This window comes from Bos grunniens, chromosome 12, assembly GCF_055505025.1.
Source record: "Bos grunniens cultivar Pamir isolate PY7600 chromosome 12, Bosgru_T2T1.0, whole genome shotgun sequence".
In the NCBI taxonomy this organism is placed as follows: domain Eukaryota; kingdom Metazoa; phylum Chordata; class Mammalia; order Artiodactyla; family Bovidae; genus Bos; species Bos grunniens.
The window spans coordinates 83,312,896-83,334,326 of NC_141176.1; the positions used below are offsets into that span (position 1 = coordinate 83,312,896).

At 37.7% G+C, this 21,431-nt stretch overlaps 1 protein-coding gene across 42 annotated transcripts in view; it reads left to right on the forward strand.

The window, feature by feature from the left end:
* PCCA (propionyl-CoA carboxylase subunit alpha) overlaps nt 1-21,431 on the forward strand; it is a 420,374-nt gene that overhangs the window by 219,707 nt on the left and 179,236 nt on the right. For all 42 annotated transcript variants that reach the window (XR_015138441.1, XR_015138440.1, XR_015138442.1 and 39 more), the window contains 4 exons: nt 13,762-13,905; nt 15,257-15,331; nt 19,505-19,573; nt 21,264-21,339. Coding sequence is in view for 39 of the 42 variants with exons in the window: in XM_086330472.1 (XP_086186598.1) it covers nt 13,762-13,905; nt 15,257-15,331; nt 19,505-19,573; nt 21,264-21,339 (364 nt within the window). In the remaining 3 variants the exon portion in view is untranslated. The remainder of the gene's footprint in view (nt 1-13,761; nt 13,906-15,256; nt 15,332-19,504; nt 19,574-21,263; nt 21,340-21,431) is intronic.

Sequence of the window (21,431 nt, forward strand, 5' to 3'; positions counted from 1 at the left end):
ACCTTTTACCTGTCTTTTTTAGTTTGATGTAGTTTTTCTTTCTAGGGAGAAAATTTTTGTTTTAAAAGTTTGCAGTTGAATTGCTAAATCTCTTATTTCTGATGTTATCACATACTTAGACTTTTCTACTCAATTTTTCTTCCTTGTTTTCTTTTAGTACTTTTGTCATCTTCCTTGGTGAAATTTTCATTTCACCGGGGATTTTTTTTCTTTCCAAAATGTCTACCTGTTTATCACAGCCATTACTGAATAATTATTCTTTTCGGTGTTAATCAAGTCTTCTTCGTTATGTACTGAATTCTCATATATATGCAGATTTTTACTTTACTGTTTTCTTTTTTTTAGCCTTTCTGTTATTTATGTGCTGGTACCACACTATTTTAGATGTTATATCTTTTTATTATAATACAGTAGCCAGTAGGACTCTTCTTTCTCATTACTCTTATTTTTCCATATTGTTTTTTGAATTAGCTCATTTTATTTATATTTAACAGAAGGAAAAGAAATTGAAATGATGAAATTGCTGAACTATTAGATAAATGTTTCTTATTTTCCACTGAAATATTAATTCCTAAAAGATGTTCTTAATGTGACAAATGATTATTGGAACTGTTTATATTTTTGTCATCGCATTTCTTCATATTCCAATTTGAAAGTATATTGTTTCTTTTTTTATAAAAATGAGTGGAAATTGGCATACTTATATTTAATCCTGATTTCTTCCATAACCCTTCATTTTTGCTCTTTTCATTGTCAGCTTTTCATTATTATAACATTACTATACTTGCTTTTCTGTAGTTCTGAATCTTCAGGTGTTTTCATCATACCTTGGTGTTTTAACTTGCTTTCATGGTCATAATCAGCATCTTACCATAGCTTTATGATTAATCAGTCTGCATTTTGATTCACTTGTGGTTAGGTGGTTCTTGTATCTTTTTTTTTAAATCAAGAATTTATTTTGAGAGGTATCCATGGTACTATGTTCTGACTTCTTAGATGGGTGATAATGTTCTCTGGTAGCTCAGGTGGTAAAGAATCCACCTGCAGTGCAGGAGACTCAGGTTTGATCCCTGGGTTGGGAAGATCCCCTGGAGAAAGGAATGGCAACCCACTCCAGTAGTCTTGCCTGGAGAATCTCAGGGAGCCTGATAAGCTGTGCAGTCCATGGGGTCGCAAAGAGTTGGACATGACTGACCAACTAACACACATACACACAAGGTTATCCTTACAGTTGAAGAACTTTCATCTCATAAAGGTGAAAGATTATGGGGCTTGAAAATTATGGGGCTTAAAACAGCTGGATTAACACATTACTGGCTTTTTGACCCAATATCAACCCCTGAGTAATTACCAATACCCACCCACCACCACCACCACCACCCCCCCCCCAAAAAAAAAAGAAAAAGAAAGGAAGGAAAAAGAAATAAAGGAGAAATGAGAAAACACGTGGAAGAGGGGAGCCTCTTTGAAGCGATGTGTGTGGGGACCTGCTGCTCTGGGTCAGGAACAGCCATGGCTGCTGAGGGAGGAAAAGGCTGGAGGAAGGCTCCAGCTTCTATGCCGCTGATTAGGAAAAATGAATCATCGCCTCCATCTCACAAGGGAGCCTGCGATTCACGATTCTGCTATCACTGTGTCATGACTTGGGTTAGCCCAGTATCGGGGATTTTATTATGATCACAGTGTGAATGCTGTTCATAGCAGTCATGTTGTCTCTTAAGATTACTTTCACTCTCCACCATTTTGCTTTCTCTGTAGCTAAAAACTGTCTTCTGGTTTGTCTGTGTGCTGGCTTAGGTTTCTATGTATTTATCACTGATTTATCCACATTCTTGATCTGTGTTTCATTATATTCAAACTCATTGAGCTTTTTTTTTTTTTTTTGGTCACTTTTGCCATTGTGTAGTAGTCTCTGGTTTCCTTTCACCCACTACGTTCTCTGCCTGTCCTGAGAATTTCTTCTACCTCTCTTTGTAAAAATTTCTTTTCTCCTGGACTTTTGTCTTAAGCACTGTTGGTTTATTCCTTTTTTTCCCCTACAGCATGTCTTTAAGTAGCTTCCTGAGGACTGGTGCATAGGAGCTAAATTATATGAGAATTTGCATGAGTGAAAATGACTCTATACTTTTTTTTTTTTTTTAATTAATTTTGTCCCGTGCCTCGCAGCTTGTGGGATCTCAGTTCCCTGACCAGGGATTGAACCCCAGCCATAGCAGTGAAAGCACCAAATCCTAACCACTAGACCACCAGGGAACTCCCTATGTTAACTTAACTATTGAAAAAGAAATTAATAGTCTTTATTGTGGTATACTTTGTATATCATAACATTAGCCCATTTTAAGTATACAAATACAGTAGGCTGAATGTTTGTGTCTCTCCAAAATTCATATGTTGATACATTACCCTCCAGTGTGATGGTTTTGGGAGGTAAGGCCTCTGGGAAGTGATTAGATTATGAGGGGGTGCCCTCATGGGTGGGGTTTGTGCCCCAGAGAGAACCTTCCCCTCCTGCATGTAGGGACTCAGAGAGAAGGTGGCCGTCTGTGGACTGAGACGCGGCCTTCATCAGACAGTGAATCAGCTGTCCCTTGATCTTCAACTTCCCTCCCAGCCCCTGGACCTGTGCGAAACACATTTCTGTTGTTTATACGCCATTCTGTCTGTGTTACTCTGTTACAGCAGTGCAAACCACTAAGACAAGTCAGTGAGTGGTGGAACATTTACAAAGTTGTTCTATAAAGAGCAGGATCCAGTTGTAGGACGTATCATCACCCCATAAAGATCCTTATGTTATTTTATCCCAGAAAGTCTAATTGCAGGTGGAGTGGTGTGTGTGTGTGTATTCTTATATCACTACTCTTGGAGTTTCTAGGTGCCTTTACTGGTTTTTTGGATAGAGTTCCTTTTTTTTTTTTCTGTCCCTTAGCTGCTCTATTTCACTTAGCATTGTTGTTCAGTTGCTAAGTTGTATTTGACTCTTTGTGACCCCATGGATTGCAGCACAGCAGGCTTCTCTGTCCTCCACAGTCTCCTGGAGTTTGCTTAGATTCACTTGGCCTGCTGCTGGTGCTGCTGCTAAGTCGCTTCAGTCGTGTCCGACTCTGTACGACCCCATAGACGGCGGCCCACCAGGCTCCCCCGTCCCTGGGATTCTCCAGGCAAGAACACTGGAGTGGGTTGCCATTTCCTTCTCCAATGCATGAAAGAGAAAAGTGAAAGTGAAGTCGCTCAGTCGTGTCCGACTCTTCGTGACCCCATGGTCTGCAGCCTACCAGGCTCCTCCGTCCATGGGATTTTCCAGACAAGAGTACTGGAGTGGGGTGCCATTGCCTTCTCCATCACTTGGCCTATATGATCATTATTCTGAATTCCTATCCTTTCTCGGTGGGTACATCCTCTCCTGTGGTTTAGCTGTGGTTTTTTGGAGTGGTCAGTACCAAATCCTGTTTGTTGTGATATTCAAGTAGTTGGTGATAGGATTGTATCTACTCCCGAGGATAGAAGGAGCCTGTGTCCCCACCATTCTCCTTGTCTCAAGGATCCAGACATCAGCATCCAACTAACATACATGGACCACTTGGATTCATTGGCAAAGAGAACAGGGACTCTTCTGAAGCCTTGGTTGACTTTCTGTCCAGGGTGCGTGAGTCTCTGCAGGATCCAAGCCGTCTCCGTGACCTGTGCCTTTCACATTCTTCCCTGGACTTCTCTGAAGCTGGTCTCTCAGTTCATCCCAGCCCATGAGAGAGAAGAGCCTGTTACCTGTTGTCAGCTGTCACTGCCCCCAGATAGCAGTGCTTCACATGTCCCCTGTGTCTCACTAAGTCGAGGGAGATAGAGACCCTGGAGGGGAGTGAACCGTGTTGCTATTTCCCTCTTCCCAAACCAGAAACATCTAAGCTGGGTTATCTGGGCTTTTTAATGAGTTGGAGGGGAGTCTGTGAATCCTCTGAAATTGGACACACACTTTACCAGGGAGAAACTTTATGAGGTTCTAGACTCTAAAACAGTTCAAAACAGTCATAACTGACCAGTGGGAGCTCATTTAATCATTGTTTCCGTAAATTATGAGCATCCTCTGTTTTCACTCAGCACCAGTAAATCCTAGCCCTGCTCCTTCCTAGCTGTGTGTCTGTAAGCAAGTTCCTTAACTTCACTGTGCTTCATTTCCCTCATCTGTGAAGTGACAGTAATGTAGCACTTACTTGATAGGATTGTGAGCATTAATGAATGAATATTTAACTGCTCAAAATAGCGTCTGGTTAATAGTAAGCACTCACTCTTCTTCCTAACTGTAGGAATCTTACCAGTAATATTCTGCATGCTATGTTGGTTAAACATTGGTTAATATGTTCACTATTACTGTCGTCATTATAATTTAAAAAGCGTGTAAGTGGTCTTTTTTTTTTTTCAGGTGGCAAACTGGGCCACAAATTAATTAATAATAACTTCCTCTTATTCTTTTGTCAGTTGATTGAAAAATTATTGTTGCAAATGAACAAACATAGTTGAAATACTAACTGCTTTGGAAGAAGTCTCTGTTTCATTGTAAGAGTTTTGTGTAAGAGAAAAATGGAGATAGAAATCTTTCTTCTGAACATGAAACTCACTAAAGGGTTACATTGATAAGCTATTTCTGCTTAGATCTTTGTGCTAAAATTAGTATTGTGGATCCTGACTATACCTTTCCAAATTGTGTGTATGTGTGTGTATGTAATTGTTAATTTCCAAATCCAAGTAATTATAGATTTTATTTTTTTTGAAAAGCAGTCTTAATATTGTCTACAAAGGCAAAAAAAAAAAAGGCTAGAAAACTCTCAAATAGAAAGGAGTAACATGTTAAATTTAATGCCCAAATATGGTCAGCTGGCTATTCCACATCTTGAAGAACAGAGATCTAAATTGTATCCCCTTTGTTAGATCTCAGTCAGTGGCTTATACTGATTGCAACAGTGAAGGAGGAATCTACTTTTGCTGTGAAAGAAAAAGTATAATAATAGTGCTGTTGAAATTCTCTGGAGGCCAGATACCCCCACATCTCATCAGAGATCCCATCAAAGACTTTTGTATCGTATGGAACCTTGTTTTCCAGGAGCATTTTAGGAAAACCTTTTTAGCATCTTGATTCTTACCCTTCACAGTTTCACACATTAAAAAGTTAAGAATTATTGCAGCCTAAATCTGATTTCTGAGAATTGACTATAACTGAACAAATATCTTTTTCTTATTTTCAGAGCAATTTTAAATTTAAAAAAGTACTTAAAGAGTTTAGCCTTTTATGGAGTTAAGGTGTTTGACTGAAAGAATAATTGGTGGAAATAGGAGAAATTACAGGGAAATGGATTTGTAATTAATTTGTAAAATTCCCTTCTTGCCAGGAGGAATATTTTAGATCTGGACAGAAATTGACATTTTGATTGTATTTGAAAGCACAGAGGCCAGGGTTCTCAGACTGGCTGGAGCTAGCCAGAACCGGAATATTCTGGAATATTTGAAGTTCCTTTCCTGGGAAACTGAGAACGTAAAGTAGGGTATGTTATGCTGTCACTTGATGTCTTTCTTTGAGTCTTACTGGAAAATTGAAGGAAAGAAGCTTTTGTTAAATAGACATGAATAGTTAAATTTGTCAGACATTTTTCATTAGTTTTTGTTTGGAAGCATTTTATAAACTATGTTGGTGTCTTTGAGTTCTAGATTCTTATCTAGAACCTTCCAAATTTGTTCCTGTATTTGTTTCCTAGGGTTACCACATCAGCTTATCACAGGCTGAGTGGCTTAAGCACCGTTTTGTTACACTTGTGGAGTCAGGAGTGTAAATCGGTGTGGCAGAGTGGCTTGGTCTGGAGGCCTTTCTCTGTGGCCTGCAGATTAGAACTTGGCGTCTTGGGTCCCCTTGTGGTCTTCCTTTCTTGCTGCGTGTCATCTGTGTATTCATCTCTTCTTGCAAGAACGTCAGTCACATTTTATTAGAGCCCTCCTTAATGACCTCATTTTAACTTAATTGCCTCTTTAAAGACCCCATCTCCAAACATAGTCATATTTTGAGTACTCGGGGTTAGGACTTAAATATATGAATTGGGCGGAAGTGAGGGGAGTACAGTTCAACACCTAATAGTTCTCTTATCCTTTCTTCATCTGACTGTTTGTGTGTGGGTCAACAGGAAAGCTCTATAATAAAATTTGTTCAGTTTTCAGCACCACCCTTGAATGTAGCCATTATTTTCAAGGTGAGTTTACAGGAATGATGTGTTGGGGCCTATTGCCCAACGTGCTTTTTTTCTTTGAGGCCTGTGGATCAAAATTTAATAACTTTAGATCTTTATTTTGAAATCCTGTATTCCCAGGAGGTAGAGTTTCAGTATTTTAATAGGTATATGTTAGATTCCATTTTGGACAAAGACTGTCTCTGACCTGAAAGCGCAAAACCAAAAATAATGACATCAGTTGTCCTTTCAGGCCAGAATAACAACAAACGAAAAAAGATAGAGATCTATTATGCCAAATACCATTATGAAACACAATTTTATGTAACAGGACAATTTCCTCATATCTCATCAGGTAATCATACCTATACTGCTTTGCTCAGTTGAATCGAACAAGTTCTTCTTTCAAAAGGTGGCTTTCACAATCTGGGTCTTTGTAGTATCTGTCAATTAGACTTGTATTTAATAAAGAAGTTACTTTAAGTTATGTTAATTTAACATAATATTATTTGGATGTTAGAGCATTCTCTTACCACACACTTCTTGTGAGTATCTCAAGTGTCTTGTCCGTAAAATGACAGTGAAACAGGGAGCAAGTTCATGAACATGGAGAGGTTTGATAAATTTCAGTGCCATGCAGATGTTAGTTATGATGTGTACATGGGTCTTCTGCTTTTAGGGACAGCTGCTGCCTGGACTAAGCAGCTGGGCCTCCACTTAACACCTAAAAAAAAACCTACCCTCTGTTTAAGCAACTGTGAACACTTTACATCACCCTTTTTCTGTATAACGGCCAAGTTAACACATAGTTCATTGATCTGATGCCTCTCCTCACTCTTTAGGACTTTCTCCTCTTTTAAACTTGTGGTTGTTGTTGAGTTACTAAGTTGTGTCCAACTCTTTGCGACCTCATGGACTACAGCATGCCAGGCTTCCCTGTCCTTCACTGTCTTGCTGAATTTGCTCAAAATCATGTCCATTGAGTTGGTGATGCCATCCAACCATCTCATCCTCTGTTGTCCCCTTCTCCTCCTGCCCTGTTTTTCCCAGCATCAGGGTCCTTTCCAATGAGTCAGCTCTTCACATCAAGTGGCCAAAGTAGTGGAGGTTCAACTTCAGCATGAGTCCTTCCAGTGAACATTCAGGGTTGATTTCCTTTAGGATTGACTGGTTTGATCTTGCAGTCCAAGGGACTCTCAATTTGAAAGCATCAATTCTTTGGTGCTCAGCCTTCTTTATGGTCCAAATCTCATATCTGTACACAACTACTGGAAAAACCATAGCTGTGGCTATATGGACCTTTGTCAGCAAAATGATGTCTCTGCTTTTTAATACGCTGTCTAGGTTTGTCATAGCTTTTCTTCCAAGGAGCAAGCGTCTGTAACCTTGAGTAATTATGTAATTCTTTAGTAGGGTGGGTTTTGTTACAAACATCTAAATGAAGCACCCATTTAAACTTTTAAACATGCCTCAGTGTTAATATTCATTTGAAATTAACTTCAGTATGTAATTAAAATTTGCCTGAATCTTATTCCCCTTGAGGAATGCTTGCCTGTTATGTAGTTACCCATTCTTACAATCTTTAGAATTATTAGATAATCAGCATAATAAAGTATATTTAAAAGTTTAAGTCAGAGAAAACACATTGAGCAAATTATCTGCTTTTGGTTATTTAGCGCAGTGGAAGGGTTCTGATTGAAGAGACGATAATGTCAATCAAGTCAGATACCTTTACCTTAATAATGTTTCATAATATAAAAACAAAAACTTTGGTGATGTTGCTCTAACTTTTATTAAGTTTTATTTTACAATTATTTCTGATGTCTATAAAATTTCTAAACATTACTAAAAATATCTGAACACCCTTTACTAACATTTACGTTTGCTTTATTTTTATCCTATACCCATATCTTAATTTCTCTCTGTCCTCTTTACCTGAAACATTTCAGAGTAAGTTGTAGGCCTGGTGCTCCTTTACCTCTAAACACGTATCCCCTAAAAACAAGAAAGCTCTTCTACGTTGCCACAGTGCCATTACCAACATCAGAACACTGACAGTGACACATTGCTCTCCCGTCCACAGACCGTCTTCACGTGTCCCAGTTGTGCACAGATGTCTTTTATAGTAAAATTACAACACTTTAATATTGGTTCCGGATCCTGTGTTGTGTCTGCTTGCCATGACTCTTTAGTCTTTATCTGGAGCAGTTCTTTAGTCTTTTGTTTGGTCACCTATGACCTTGACATTTTTTAAAATGAGCACAGGCCATTTGTTTTATAGAGTGTCCCTCATTTTGTGTTTGTCTTTTTTCTCTTGAGTATATCCGGACATTGCATATTCAGCAAGAATATTACAGAAATGCCGTTCTTCCATGAGGACCATTATAGGAGACATGCAGTGTCTGTTGATCCCGTTACTGGTGATGTTGCCTTGGTTAAGGTGGCATGTCTTGGATTTCCCCACCGTAATGTTCGTGTTTCTCCCCTTGTCATTAATGAAGGTATTTTATAGGTGGATACTTTAGGACTTTATGGCTCTGGAAATACCTGTCTTCCCTGCACTAGTTTTGGATACTTCCTGATTGGTATTTAGGACTTCCCAGGTGGTCCTAGTGGTAAAGAGCCTACCTGCCAATGCAGGCGACTTGAGAGATGCAGGTTCGATCACTGGAAGATCACCAGGAAGATCCCCTGGAGGAGGGCATGGCAGCCCACTCTGATGTTCTTGCCAGGAGAATCCCATGGAGAGAGGAGCCTGGTGGGCTATGGTCTGTAGGGTCGCAAAGAGTTGTACACAACTGAAGTGACTTAGCATGCACGCACGCAGTTGGTATTTGAGGAGGAATAAAGCTAAAGATCACAGTGGCAGTGGCAGAATTTATGATTATAACTTTTACAAAGGCAGATAATGACAACACAATTCCAGAAACATTTAGCTTTTCTAAGTTTATTACTATTGAAATTTGATACATCAAGTACTCATGTGAAGTGAAACCTGGTTTACTTTGCCATTGCATTTGATAAGCTCATTCATTTGATAAGCTCATATTCATTTTTGGGGGGGAAATACATTTGAAGCAAAAAATTAGAGGGAGTGGCAAGAAATCTAGACTCAAATACTGACAGTAGTGACAGTTTGATGGTGACTGAGAAGACAACTAAAGTAAATTTGCAAATAGATCTATAAAAAACTGGCCGTGACCATCTAATGTAGGCATATATAACTATACATACTCATAGATTTTGAGTGTGATTATGGATCTTAACATGGCATTTGATGATCGTCATTTGTACCTGTTTGAATAAAAGATTGATAACGAGGTTCATAATTGGCATTGCCAGTGCTGATTTATAAGCTCTTGATAGAACCTGCGAGACTTCCTAGGTGGCTCAGTGGTAAAGAATCCACCTGCCAGTGTAGGAGGTGCACATTCGATTCCTGAGTCAGGAAGATCCCCTGGAGAAGAAAACAACCCACTACAGTATTCTTGCCTGGAAAATTCCACGGACAGAGGAGTCTGGAGGCTACAGTCCATCGAGTTGCAAAGAGTCAGACACGATTTAGCAACTAATAGCAGCAGCAGAACCTCCAAGGTGGCATTGACCTGATAAATACATCCCAGTCAATAATTTGCCTTGGAGAATTAAATTCTGATTTGGATGGGCTTCCCTCATAGCTCAGTTGGTAAAGAATCTGCCTGCAATGCATGACATCCTGGTTCGATTCCTGGGTCAGGAAGATCTGCTGGAGAAGGGATAGGCTACTCACTCCAGGATTCTTGGGCTTCCCTTGTGGCTCAGCTGGTAAAGAATCCACCCGTAATGCAGGAGACATGGCTTTGATCCCTGGGTTGGGAAGATGCCCTGGAGAAGGGAAAGGCTGCCCACTCCAGTATTCTGGCCTGGAGAATTCCATGGACTGTATGTATAGTCCATGGGGTTGCAAAGAGTCGGACACAACTGAGTGACTTTCACTCTTTTTTGGGTTTGTGTGTGTGTGTGTGTGTGTGTGTGTGTGTATGTGTATGTTTTCTCTCCTTCTCACTCGCTTTTTTGGCTAGGTATTAATTTTGCTGCCCAAACCCCAAGGTTTCATGTACTAGGATGTCAGTATATTACTCTCTAATGCACAGTCGTACTATCTGGAAGATCCTTCATTCATACATTTCTTGGAACTAGCACTTATTTCTTTGGGGCAGGAAATTGATGTGTGAAGACCAACAATTTGTTTGGCGAGGATAGAGTCACATAAGGGAATTGGGTTTTGTAGTGTGTTAGCCAGAAATTTTATTCAGGTTTTTCTGTACAATGTTCCAGAAAAACCCGAACAACCATTTTGGCCAACCCAGTATTTTGAATCTTTAAGGCATTGTTTCTAAATGTGTGTTCTTTGGAATTCTCAATCCATAAAGATTGTCTGCAAAAGGAGGAGGTGTGCAGTTAAATAAATGCTGTACAGTCTCCTTTCAGAGAGTCCTGTGGCGTATTTACAGATTAATGTGTTTGAGGAGTCTTTCAAAAAAAGCAAAAGCCTGTTTAACTTAGATTAACTCAGTGTTCCCCAAATAGAAGTTACTCAGAAACCTTGTCCTCCCCCGACACAGTAGTCCTCAGAATAGATGTTTATTAACATCATACTTTCAGAGGTTGTTTTTTATTCTAGGTTGGACATGATGAATTTGTTGGTTTACCAGAAGCCAGTGTTTGAGTCTTTTTTTCTTCTTATAACCTTTTGTTTCAGTTAACCTTTACTTTGCATTGATTTTACCCCCTTCCCTTCCTTTTTTTTCTTTTTTGTTTTATTTAATGATATTTTTAAAACATTTAATGAATTATGTTTTGGCATGGGAATGATTTTTTCTCTTTGTAACCTCTGTTCTTCTTAAGCATTGAGTTTAACTTGCACAGGGAAACTATTTTTAAGTTTTCAGGAATGGGGGGTAGACATGGTTATTTAGTCAGTGTTTTAATTATAAGATGCCTGATGATAATAATAATACAGGGTCTAAAGGAAATGCTTCACATATCCTGTTGAATAGCTTTGGAATTCTGTTAAAATGTATTTAGAAGGATTTCTCTTAAAAATGTTTAAATTTATGTTTTCCTTTAAAAAGACGTATTTCTGTTATCTGAAAAATTTAGGTATATCAGATTATTTTGTGTACTTTAACAATACTTGAACCTCAGTGGATATTTTTAAAAAATTCTTTAATGATTTTGTCTTTAGTAGGTAGCTGTTATTTTAGTTGTCTGCTGATTTTATTTTGTAATAATTGCGGCTCACTAAGATTATAAAATGTTGTGTTACTGTTATATAACTCTAAATTGGGTTAAAGTGGGTCCAGTTTTAGATTCTATTCAATAGAAGTTTAATAAACTTTTTTCCTATACAGTTATAAGGAGTTATAAGGAGGTTATAAGTTATAAGGAGTAATAAGGAGGTTATAAGTTATAAGTTATAAGGAGTTATAAGGAGTTATAAGGAGGTTTTCTAAGGTGTAACAGAGCCTTACAATGAATTTGGGTCTTTAGCCTTTCATAATCATGTATTTTATAAAAGATAACAGTATATAATTGTTTAGCTATTTATCTTTACTACATACTTTCATATCCATTTTTCCATGAGGAAGAACAGGCAGCTAATATCACCTCTGGAGGGATGAGATTCCAACCCTGCCTCTACCGCTTACTAGAGACATGGCTCTGAATTTGCCACTCTTTCCTTCATTCCTTTAATGTATATTTCCTTGTCTAGTATATAGTATGTGCTTTTCTGAGCGATAGATATAGAAGGATGAAATTAAATCATTTTGTGAGCTTTTAAAAATGTTTTCTTACTTAACAAAGGTAGTGGATAGTATTAATATAAAAAGCCCTTGGTCACATAGTAGGTTGAATAGTTAGGGTGGTAAGATGCATTCTCACGTGAAATTCATTTCCAGCAATAATAGAATGGGTTTACATTTGTTCCTTTCTTATTATATTTATCATACAGAACCTTGTTTCTCTCAAAACCATGTTTTGCTTTTAAGAATATAGATTCTAAACTATCTAATAAAATCTTTACTTAAGTGTTGCATATATTTTACAAAGGGTAGATGCTTATTTTAGTGATGATTTGTCATTAAAATTATGTCAAAATGTCTTAAAATGTTGTTGAAACTGTAAACAAACTCATAACACACACAGAGCTAATTATGGATGCCATCTGTTTATTTTTACAAAGCTTTTTTTTTTTTTAAGACCGTGGCATTGTCTGCTTATGATAAGCTTCAAGATTATTATAATGACTAAGTCCTGTCCTTCAATTAGTGTAGTTGAAGATGGAAAGACAATTGGTCTGTTCATTGACCTTTTCGCATGTCAGAGTGTATGAAATATAACATGTCATGATAAAGAAACTATAGTGAAGTGCTTTTAAAACATGCTTAATTTTCATGAGAAAGGAAACTGGTATTGAAGCAGCTGATGTGGCCAAAGTTGATATTCTCAAAACTTATTCAAGGCTTTAGATGGAAGGCAGAGGACCTGCCCTTTACCAACACCCTCAGTGGCTTTATTTTAGCTCAGTTAAGTTCAGGATCTCGTCAGCAATCGATCAGATTGATAACAGTGTGTCTGTTGGTATCCCTGTATGTTTGTGCATGTTTCTGTACGTGTGCATCCCGTGCGCTAGGGTGGAAGGCCAGGGATCCCCACGACAGCATCGTCCAAAATAGTTATCAGCAGTTTGCTGAGAGAGCAGTGATTTCACTGGCTCAGTGTTGCCATTGTGCATGCTAAGCACTCCCCACGCCGGTCTGGAGGGAGAACAACCTGCAGGATCCATCTGCTCCTTTCTGCTACACTGCATTGATGCAAGAGTACGCTAATCTGGTTGCTTGTCAGGACAGGTTAGTGAAAGCGTGCGAGTGGGTGAGACTCAGGCTGGACTAGTGCTGTGGAAAAGCGTAAGCTGCCTCTGCGGATGCCATGCTAAGTGTAGCAGAACAGGCTGATGATCAGCCACACTGAGGACGCTAGCTATAAATATGTAATCGTCAGTGAAGAATTAGTATAAAATTAAAAATTTTGAACCTGGTTGAACCCCATCAAAATAAACACTGGGAAAAGTAGTAGAGACAGTTTACAAACACTTTTGGGGTGTCTGTTTTTCTCACCCAGCTTTGTACTATATGGTATCGATGCTTTAATTTTATTCTCTTAGATAGTTTTCAAGTCAACTATGATTATAATTAACCTCATTTTACCCAGAAATTGCTGACATTGTCCCTGCTTATTTCTATTTATTTACTTTTCCTACATCTGTTGGAGCTTCCCTGGTGGCTTAGTAGTAAAGCATCTGCCTTCAATTCAGGAGACATGGGTTTGATCCCCGAGTCTGGAAAATCCGCTGGAGAAGGAAATGGCAGCTCACTCTAGTATTCTTGCCTGGGAAGTCCCATGTACAGAGGAGCCTGGTGGGCTGCAACCCATGGGGTCGCAAAAGAGTGGGACACGACTGAGTGACTGGACCACCACCACCACACCTACTGACGGGCAGGTCTTGTCCTTGTAGGTTGAGCATCCCGTCACAGAATGCATCACTGGCCTGGACCTGGTCCAAGAAATGATACGTGTTGCCAAGGGTTACCCTCTCAGGCACAAACAAGCCGATATTCCCATCAACGGCTGGGCGGTCGAATGTCGAGTTTATGCCGAGGTAAAGCGAACACTGGGAGGAGGGATGATGGGAGGAAGGGTGGTGTTTGTGTCCCGAGTCATGGGACCACGTATAACTAAACAACAAGGTAAAGTCAGCGTCCTGTAACTTGGGGTCAAGTATTTGATTATGTAATTCAGAGCTGAACCAGAAAAAGAAAGGTTAGATCATTTTGACATAACTCAAAATAGTTTTAAAGGATTGAGTTTAATTAATTTTCATGTGTTGTTTCTGGATGGAAGAATAGCTTCTAATCAGTTTAAGGAGCGAGAAAGAATTAGTTTAATATTCTTGTGCTTGAATGGACCGTGGGTTTTGTTTTGTTTGCTTATTTTCAAACCACATTGAAAATAAACAGGAGCATTTATTTCTGTGTGTATGTTAAAGAGCTACCCTAGTTACACATCAGTTGTTAATTCAGTGTTTAATTTTTTTTAACAGTTTCCCCAATACTTTTATTTCTTACATGAATAATCACAACTAAAATTTAAATCGCAAAGCTCTTAATTATAATTTTAATTATAGATTTTACTCATAAACTCTCAGTTCAGTGCTTTAATATTATTTTATAACTATATTAACCACATAATTAAGCAGCCAGCATCTGAAAATGCTTCTCTCAAATGACTAAAACAAAAATGCAAGGAAACATTAATGCCATCTCTTACTTTTAGACATTGAAGCCTGTCTGTAAAATAAAAAGCAAATTAGTAGTATCTGTGTTTTAACAATCCTGGACCTTGTTTTGGAATGCTTTTCAAGGATCTTGAGAAATAGTTCTTGGCTTAGTTAGTTTTCTTTGCATTATATTTTGAGTGGTATTCTTTTTCTTCCCTATTGTTATGATACTGAACTTACTTAATATTTATTCTGATGATCTAAGATATTTACAAATGGAGCGTTTATCCAGAAGCACATGCAGAGTTACTTTTCAGGTCTTTATTTGGAGAATCAGAACGCGCAAATCTTACCATATGTGAGCTGTTTTGAGAGTAAGAAAAACAAATATCTTCAGTGCACTACATTTGTTGTTCTGAACTTGAGTATGTTTTGATGTAGCGCCTAGGTTATTTTATTTTTGCCCAAGGCATTCTAAGAAGATTTATAAAAAGTTGGAATTTTACCAGTTTCAATAAAGTATGATCAAGGTCAGGCTAAATTCTGCTTTTAGTTCTGTTTGATTTTTTAAATACACTTCTAAGTTGTCTAGAGTGAGGAGAAGACAATAATACTCTGAAATCTGTGATTTGGTAAATACGCCCCAAAATGCTTCTTCATTGTATAAATATTTAACCTTACTTGTGCTGATTTATATTTCAAAGGCTGTGCTTCCTGTTCTTTGAACTTTCAGGACCCCTACAAGTCTTTTGGTTTGCCGTCTGTTGGGAGATTGTCTCAGTATGAAGAACCAATACATCTACCTGGTGTAAGTCATTAAGCTGCAATACCAAGTGAGAGGTTAAAATCTTGATTTATGTCATACTTTTATGTTAAAGCTTGTCAACACCAAAGGGTGTAAATTGAATGACAAGTGAAATTCATGGGGAATCACAGTTTTTTGTTTTTAATATTTTGTACTTTATGATGTGCAGGAAAGTCAGAATTCACCTAATAGGGAAGTCTGGAGACAACTGGCTTCTAAATAAATGATAGTTCCCAGTGTTCCCAGTTCTTCTGAAAATTGTAATGAAGAAGTTTGTGGCATCCTAAGAATGGGGAATGACTTTCCTATATTACAATTTAATCTTTTCAATAAATCTAATTCAGCTTCCCCTATATAGTCAGATGTCAAGAAATTCCAGCACAAAATCAGCTCGTTAATTGAAATGGATTAAGGAAAGCAAAATGTGCCTCATTCTGTTGTGTGTCAAGGACTTTAAGAAGTACACAGTATGTATACCACTTACGAGTGACCAGTGCTCACTTCATTTATACTTCTGTATTTAATGGCTATTATTTAAATCATTTTTCTTGCATAAAAAGAACAAGGATGTACCTTTTCTGTTAATCAAGGTAATAAGTGTGTATATTTGTGACATTATGTTAGCTAGTGGCTGACAAGGCTGTACCATCTGTGAATATGATTATTCCGTTTGATTACTGGTATGAAGATGGTGAAAGATTACAGGAAGAATTCTGAATTTGAAGATGTTATTGGATATATGATTTATTTCACTTTTTAAATTGTTTTTGCCCATGTGCTTTCTAAAGGGACTTGACCCTTTCCAGGCTTGGAGACTCCATGCTGTGTTCAAAGCCTGAAGGCAGAAAAAAAAATTGTAAAGATTTAACAGGCATTGTGTGACATTAAATAGCAGATGAGAAAACAAGTATCATAGGGACATATCTAAGCATTTTTTTAATCAAAGAAAAAAAGTATTAAATAAGAATTCATAATGATTACTCGAGTTGTTAGAAGTTTTCACCATGTTGTAACAGCTAACAGGATGTCAAACATTTTGCCCTCGCAAGTTTTTGCAATTTGCAATTTTCAAACGTGAGACCTGTTGAAAGTACAAGTGATAATGGACAAACTCTACCCCCTACGGTCTTTGTCCCACCAAATCTTTCTTCAATTAATGCTGCAGCAGGAGTTTTATGTAATAACATTTGCAGTTGTGAGCCATCCATAGAAAGAAAAAACAATTAAAATGCCTTAAATGTTCTGCTTACTGCTGTTATTTGCTTGTGTGAATGTTGCATGTCAGCTGAATGAACCAAGGAATAGATAAAGTGACTGGGTGCGGGAGCGTGCACACGAGCTTTGTCTATCATTATTCCTGGGAGCAATCAACTTGAGGCCAGCAGGACAGTAGATGCGTCGACAGCTGTAATTATGTATCTCCATGGTGATCACTTTTGGCCTGTCATGGCGGCCCACGAGTCCCCTCCCTTGGAAGCATTTAATCAGATTGGGCTGTCACTTGTCAGGTAGACATGGCGGGCTGGGAGTTGTGCTGAGGGGGAGAGGTGAATCGAGAATGAAGGGTGGGACTCGGCTGGCAGTTTCACAGGGTCCACCGTGTGAAGAAAGATGTTTAAATTATGCCTGAGGTTTCCGAACGAGGGTTTGGGACTCACACACAGGTGCTTGGGCATTGGTGGTGATGGTGGGTTTTCTTCCTTTCTGCCTTAAACCCCATCAGTTTTAACTCAGGAGATCCTTTGCAGCGCTTACCTTTTTTGGTCACAAGAATACCTACTTCAGAGTTAACTTATGGTTTGTGCTTTTCACATTCTGTAAGTCTCCTGTTTGCTTATGTGGCAAAGGTGAAGAGTTTCTTCTTATCTTTGATCACTATATTTTGTAAATGTGTTATTTTCAGACCACAGTTTTGTTCTGCTCAGAAATTTGGTGTCAGTTCCACTTGACTCTGTTCCTAAAGGTTTTAGTGCAAAAGCTAAAATGTATTTTTGGTATAAGCTTTGTTTAATGGAGACTTAATTTGAATTTTAATTCATTATTAGAACACTTTTTAAAAAAGCTGACAATCACTTGGAAAAAGGCTGCATAAACAGTAAATTATAAATCAGAGTTTTCATGTTTTGTTACAGTTTTAAATTGGAAATGCCAATTTGCTTTACAAAGATATTTGTTTATTATATGTAATACATCTTTATTTTACCATATATATTTTTAAATGGAAATGATGTAACTTCTGTGATAATAATTTTAGCAAATAACAAAGACACAGTTATATCTAAGAGCCCTAGGTAACTTAACTTTTAGGATGGTGTTATTCAAGGTAACTAAAAATTTAGGTTATGAACTATAGATGAACGTAATAAATGCTCTTTATTGTCTGTTATTTTACCAGTGGATTGAACATCAAAGTTCCACACTAGTTTTGTAGCAGTTTTTGTAGTAAATGGTAGCATATGTTTAAAGTCAAAAGTTTTAATACTTGCACCAGTCTCAATTTTAAACACAGCTTTAGCAAGCATGCTATGATTTTAAATAATGCATACTGGTAAAATCATCTCCTTAACATTTTGCTACTAAAATTTAAAAAATGCAAGTTCCGAGATGTCTTTTCTGTTATGTAACTTGATCCACCAGTTGTCACTTTGGAGCCATTTAAATGTGGCCAGTAGGCAGATTATGATATTATTGCTTTTACAGCTGCCCTATTAATTCTTTCCTAGTTTTTATGAGCACTGTGAATTTCATAGAGCTTCAACTTATTCCCTGAAGTGTGTTTTCAGAAAATAAGAAAGCCAAATACATGTTTTAAGTGTGCTGAATGACTTTCCTTTAGAATGAAGGTTTTTCTATATGAATGTGAATGCAAATATAAATATCTATATTTTTGCATGACACTTTTACAAGTATATACATAAAAGCACCCTGGGTATGTGCTAATGTTATCTTCCTAAACCTTACAAAGAAGATAACAGTAGTATGATTTTTTTTTTAAGAGAATGAAACCATGGCTTATCTTTTGATGTCACTGTTTAATAAAGCCATCATCGAACTCTCATGTGGATATCCTAGACAAGAGGGTCTACATGTGGTCCCTTGATAATTGCCTAAATTAAAATATTAAAGGCCTAACAGCCGCTGTGTTGACCTTTTTCTGCCTTGCTGCAGACAGATGAGCGGCTGTTTATGAGGCAGGCTTCTTCCCACAGGTGAAGAGCTCCGTGAATTTGCCTCTTCTCTTCCCACTCCTTAACCATGTTGGGCATCAAAGTCCTGCTGTTCTAGCAGCTTCCATTGAATCCTTCTATCCTCAAGACCCCTAGGACATGTTTGACTGTCTCGACTGTTTTGATTAGCTTTTAAATACTTCAGATTCCAAAACTTCAGCACAATAATGTAATAAATATTTCATCCTCAGCAACTGCTCATTTGAAAGTTTTACATGGCTAACCTTTGTGCCTTACTGCTGTCATCAAACAGGGAGATGAAAACAAGACTCAGCGATGTACTAACTAACTTGTTGGCTGGTTAACAGCAATCAGCTTCTTCAAAAGAATATTTTGAACTTGTGCTTTTTTCCCCCCTCCCATGAAAATGGCAAAATCAGAACTCTAATTGGGGCTGTGTCCTTACAAAGCAAAGCCGTGAGAAAAGCTGTGTAAACATTAAATTCTCAGGGGACTGACAGTAACAGAAAAAAAAAAAAAAAGCGTTTTACAGTTGAGAGGGTGAGGCAGAAAAGGAAAGTGTTACAGAGATGAAAGCCACAGGACCAGCGTTCCTATGGAGCTGATGAGCAGAGCTCTGAGTCCTGATGCGTGGCCTGGCTGGGGACCGCACTGGAATGCCTGGCAGACTCATGCTCTGTTTCAGCTGGAAGGCACCCTCAAATTGCTCCAAACACATCCCACTATAGTGCTGTAGAAAGGTTGTTTTTTTTGCTCTTCCTTAGTTTCTTCCTTTAGTGGGTTAACAAAAAATATATACACTGAACTGTGTAATAACAGATAAAGATAATTTGATCTCTCTTTATTTTTAGATTGTTTTTCTACTTCCTGGAAGCAGAAATATTATTTGAGATTAAAATTATCCACCTGCCTCATGGAAATTAAATTTGTTATTAGAAAAGTAGCTTCACACTATGAACTCTCTTTTCTCTTCTCTTCTTTCTCCCAGGTCCGAGTTGACAGCGGCATTCAACCAGGAAGTGATATTAGCATTTATTATGATCCGATGATCTCGAAAGTTAGTTCGACTCTTAATGGTTCCTTTCAGTTTTCTTCTGAATGACAATGGACATATATAATTAAAAAGTCTGGAATGGGGCTTTTACCTGAATCGTGTGCCGTAATTAAACACATAGTTAGGGCCACCTAACTATGGAAAAGTGAAAGCTGGGCAGCTTTTCTTTCTCTTAAGAGAAATTTCAGCAGCTTGTTAGTTGCCAGCACTCCCCACTCCCCAGTCTAATCACACCGTCACCCCAAGCCCCACAGTAACAAACTTCTCTAACCAGTGGCAGCAAGCTAGCTCAGTACAGAGAGAAGGAATTACGTTGTTTCTTGACCAGTCGTGAGCATTGCCGAGATGAAAGTATGAATGACGGGGTGATATAAAGGAGTTGAGGTAATAGGCTGTGTTTGTTAAGAGGACTTTTCACCTTGTCGCTTCGGTTTTTATGAATCAGTAATTACTTACGTAGATTTAGCATAATTAAATTTTATGTGAGACTATGAGATGTCTTTTTGAAATTTGACTTTCCAGAATAAATTAACCAATCCACTTAAAATTTTAGATCTTTTAACATTTTTGAATCTTACAGAATGTAAAATTATGATGCTAGTGGTTGAAACTGGATTTTATTTAGAATATATATATATATATTTTTTTTTTCTAAAGTGATGGACCTGTGTTGAAACCCCTGTTTCTTTCTTCTTTTTTTTTTTTGACCTTGCTGCTCAGTTTGTGGGATCTTAGTTCTCCAACCAGGGATTGAACCCAAGACCTGGCAGTGAGTGCACTGAGTTCCAACCACTGGACCATGAGGGAATTCCCAACCTTGTTTCTTAAGATGGTTTTTTTTTCCTTCCAAGTGTGCTTTTTCATGTAGTAAATGACCCATTTTTTCATTTTTCTTTTTTCACTTAAGTTTTTACAGTGATATTGTTAAAATGAACTTGAGGTGTTTTGTTAGAGAAACACTTTAATTAAAATAAAAAATACACAAAATATTATAGATACATGGTTTCACTTTTAGATAAATTATATTGCTATTCAGAAAAATGACCTGAAAATTAATTTCAACCTGGCTTGATATTGAAGCTAATTAAATGTACCAAAAACTTGCAAACTACAGATTGTCTCATATAATAACCAGAAAATTATTTTATGAATATTTAAGTTCCTGTTGCCAATTTGTATAAGGTCTAGAGCACATAAACAGGCCCCGAATCATACAGAACAGTAGGATTTTCTGTTTTTCTAACACAGGAACCCTTTGCCTCTGTGCTCTATTATTTGTTAAATTAGCTATTCAGGGTGTCAAACTTGAAGGGAGAGAAAAAACAAATCTTGGCTAATCCTCCACTATTCCAGATGTTTATATTCATCCCATCCTAAATGTTGACAATTTTGATAGCTTTCCTTTCAGATTTTTTTATGCTTGTTTTTGTTACATTTTGGTTTACCTCAAGTGACTCTTTTCTGTGATAGTGAAATCTAGGAGAAAAGTCTGAAATAGCTGGTTTCTGATATTTGTTTAGTTGAAAAAATCTTAATTGACATAGTTTGTACTAACAACTGAATGAATGAAATTTCAAAATATATTCTGGAAATGTGTTATGAAATCTTTTAACTTTTACTAGGATGAGATGTTTGACTTACGGGTAGATTGATCTCTACCTGTCTATATAAACGTTTGTTTGCTTGCTTTTAGCTCATCACGTATGGTTCTGATAGAACAGAAGCACTGAAGAGAATGGAAGATGCCCTGGATAGTTATGTTATTCGAGGTAAAACAAACACTTGAGGTTATGTTATTGTACCTGGAGCCTCGTACTGGGAAACAGCACGAAGCTTTATCAAGTAGAGAATTCACCAGAAC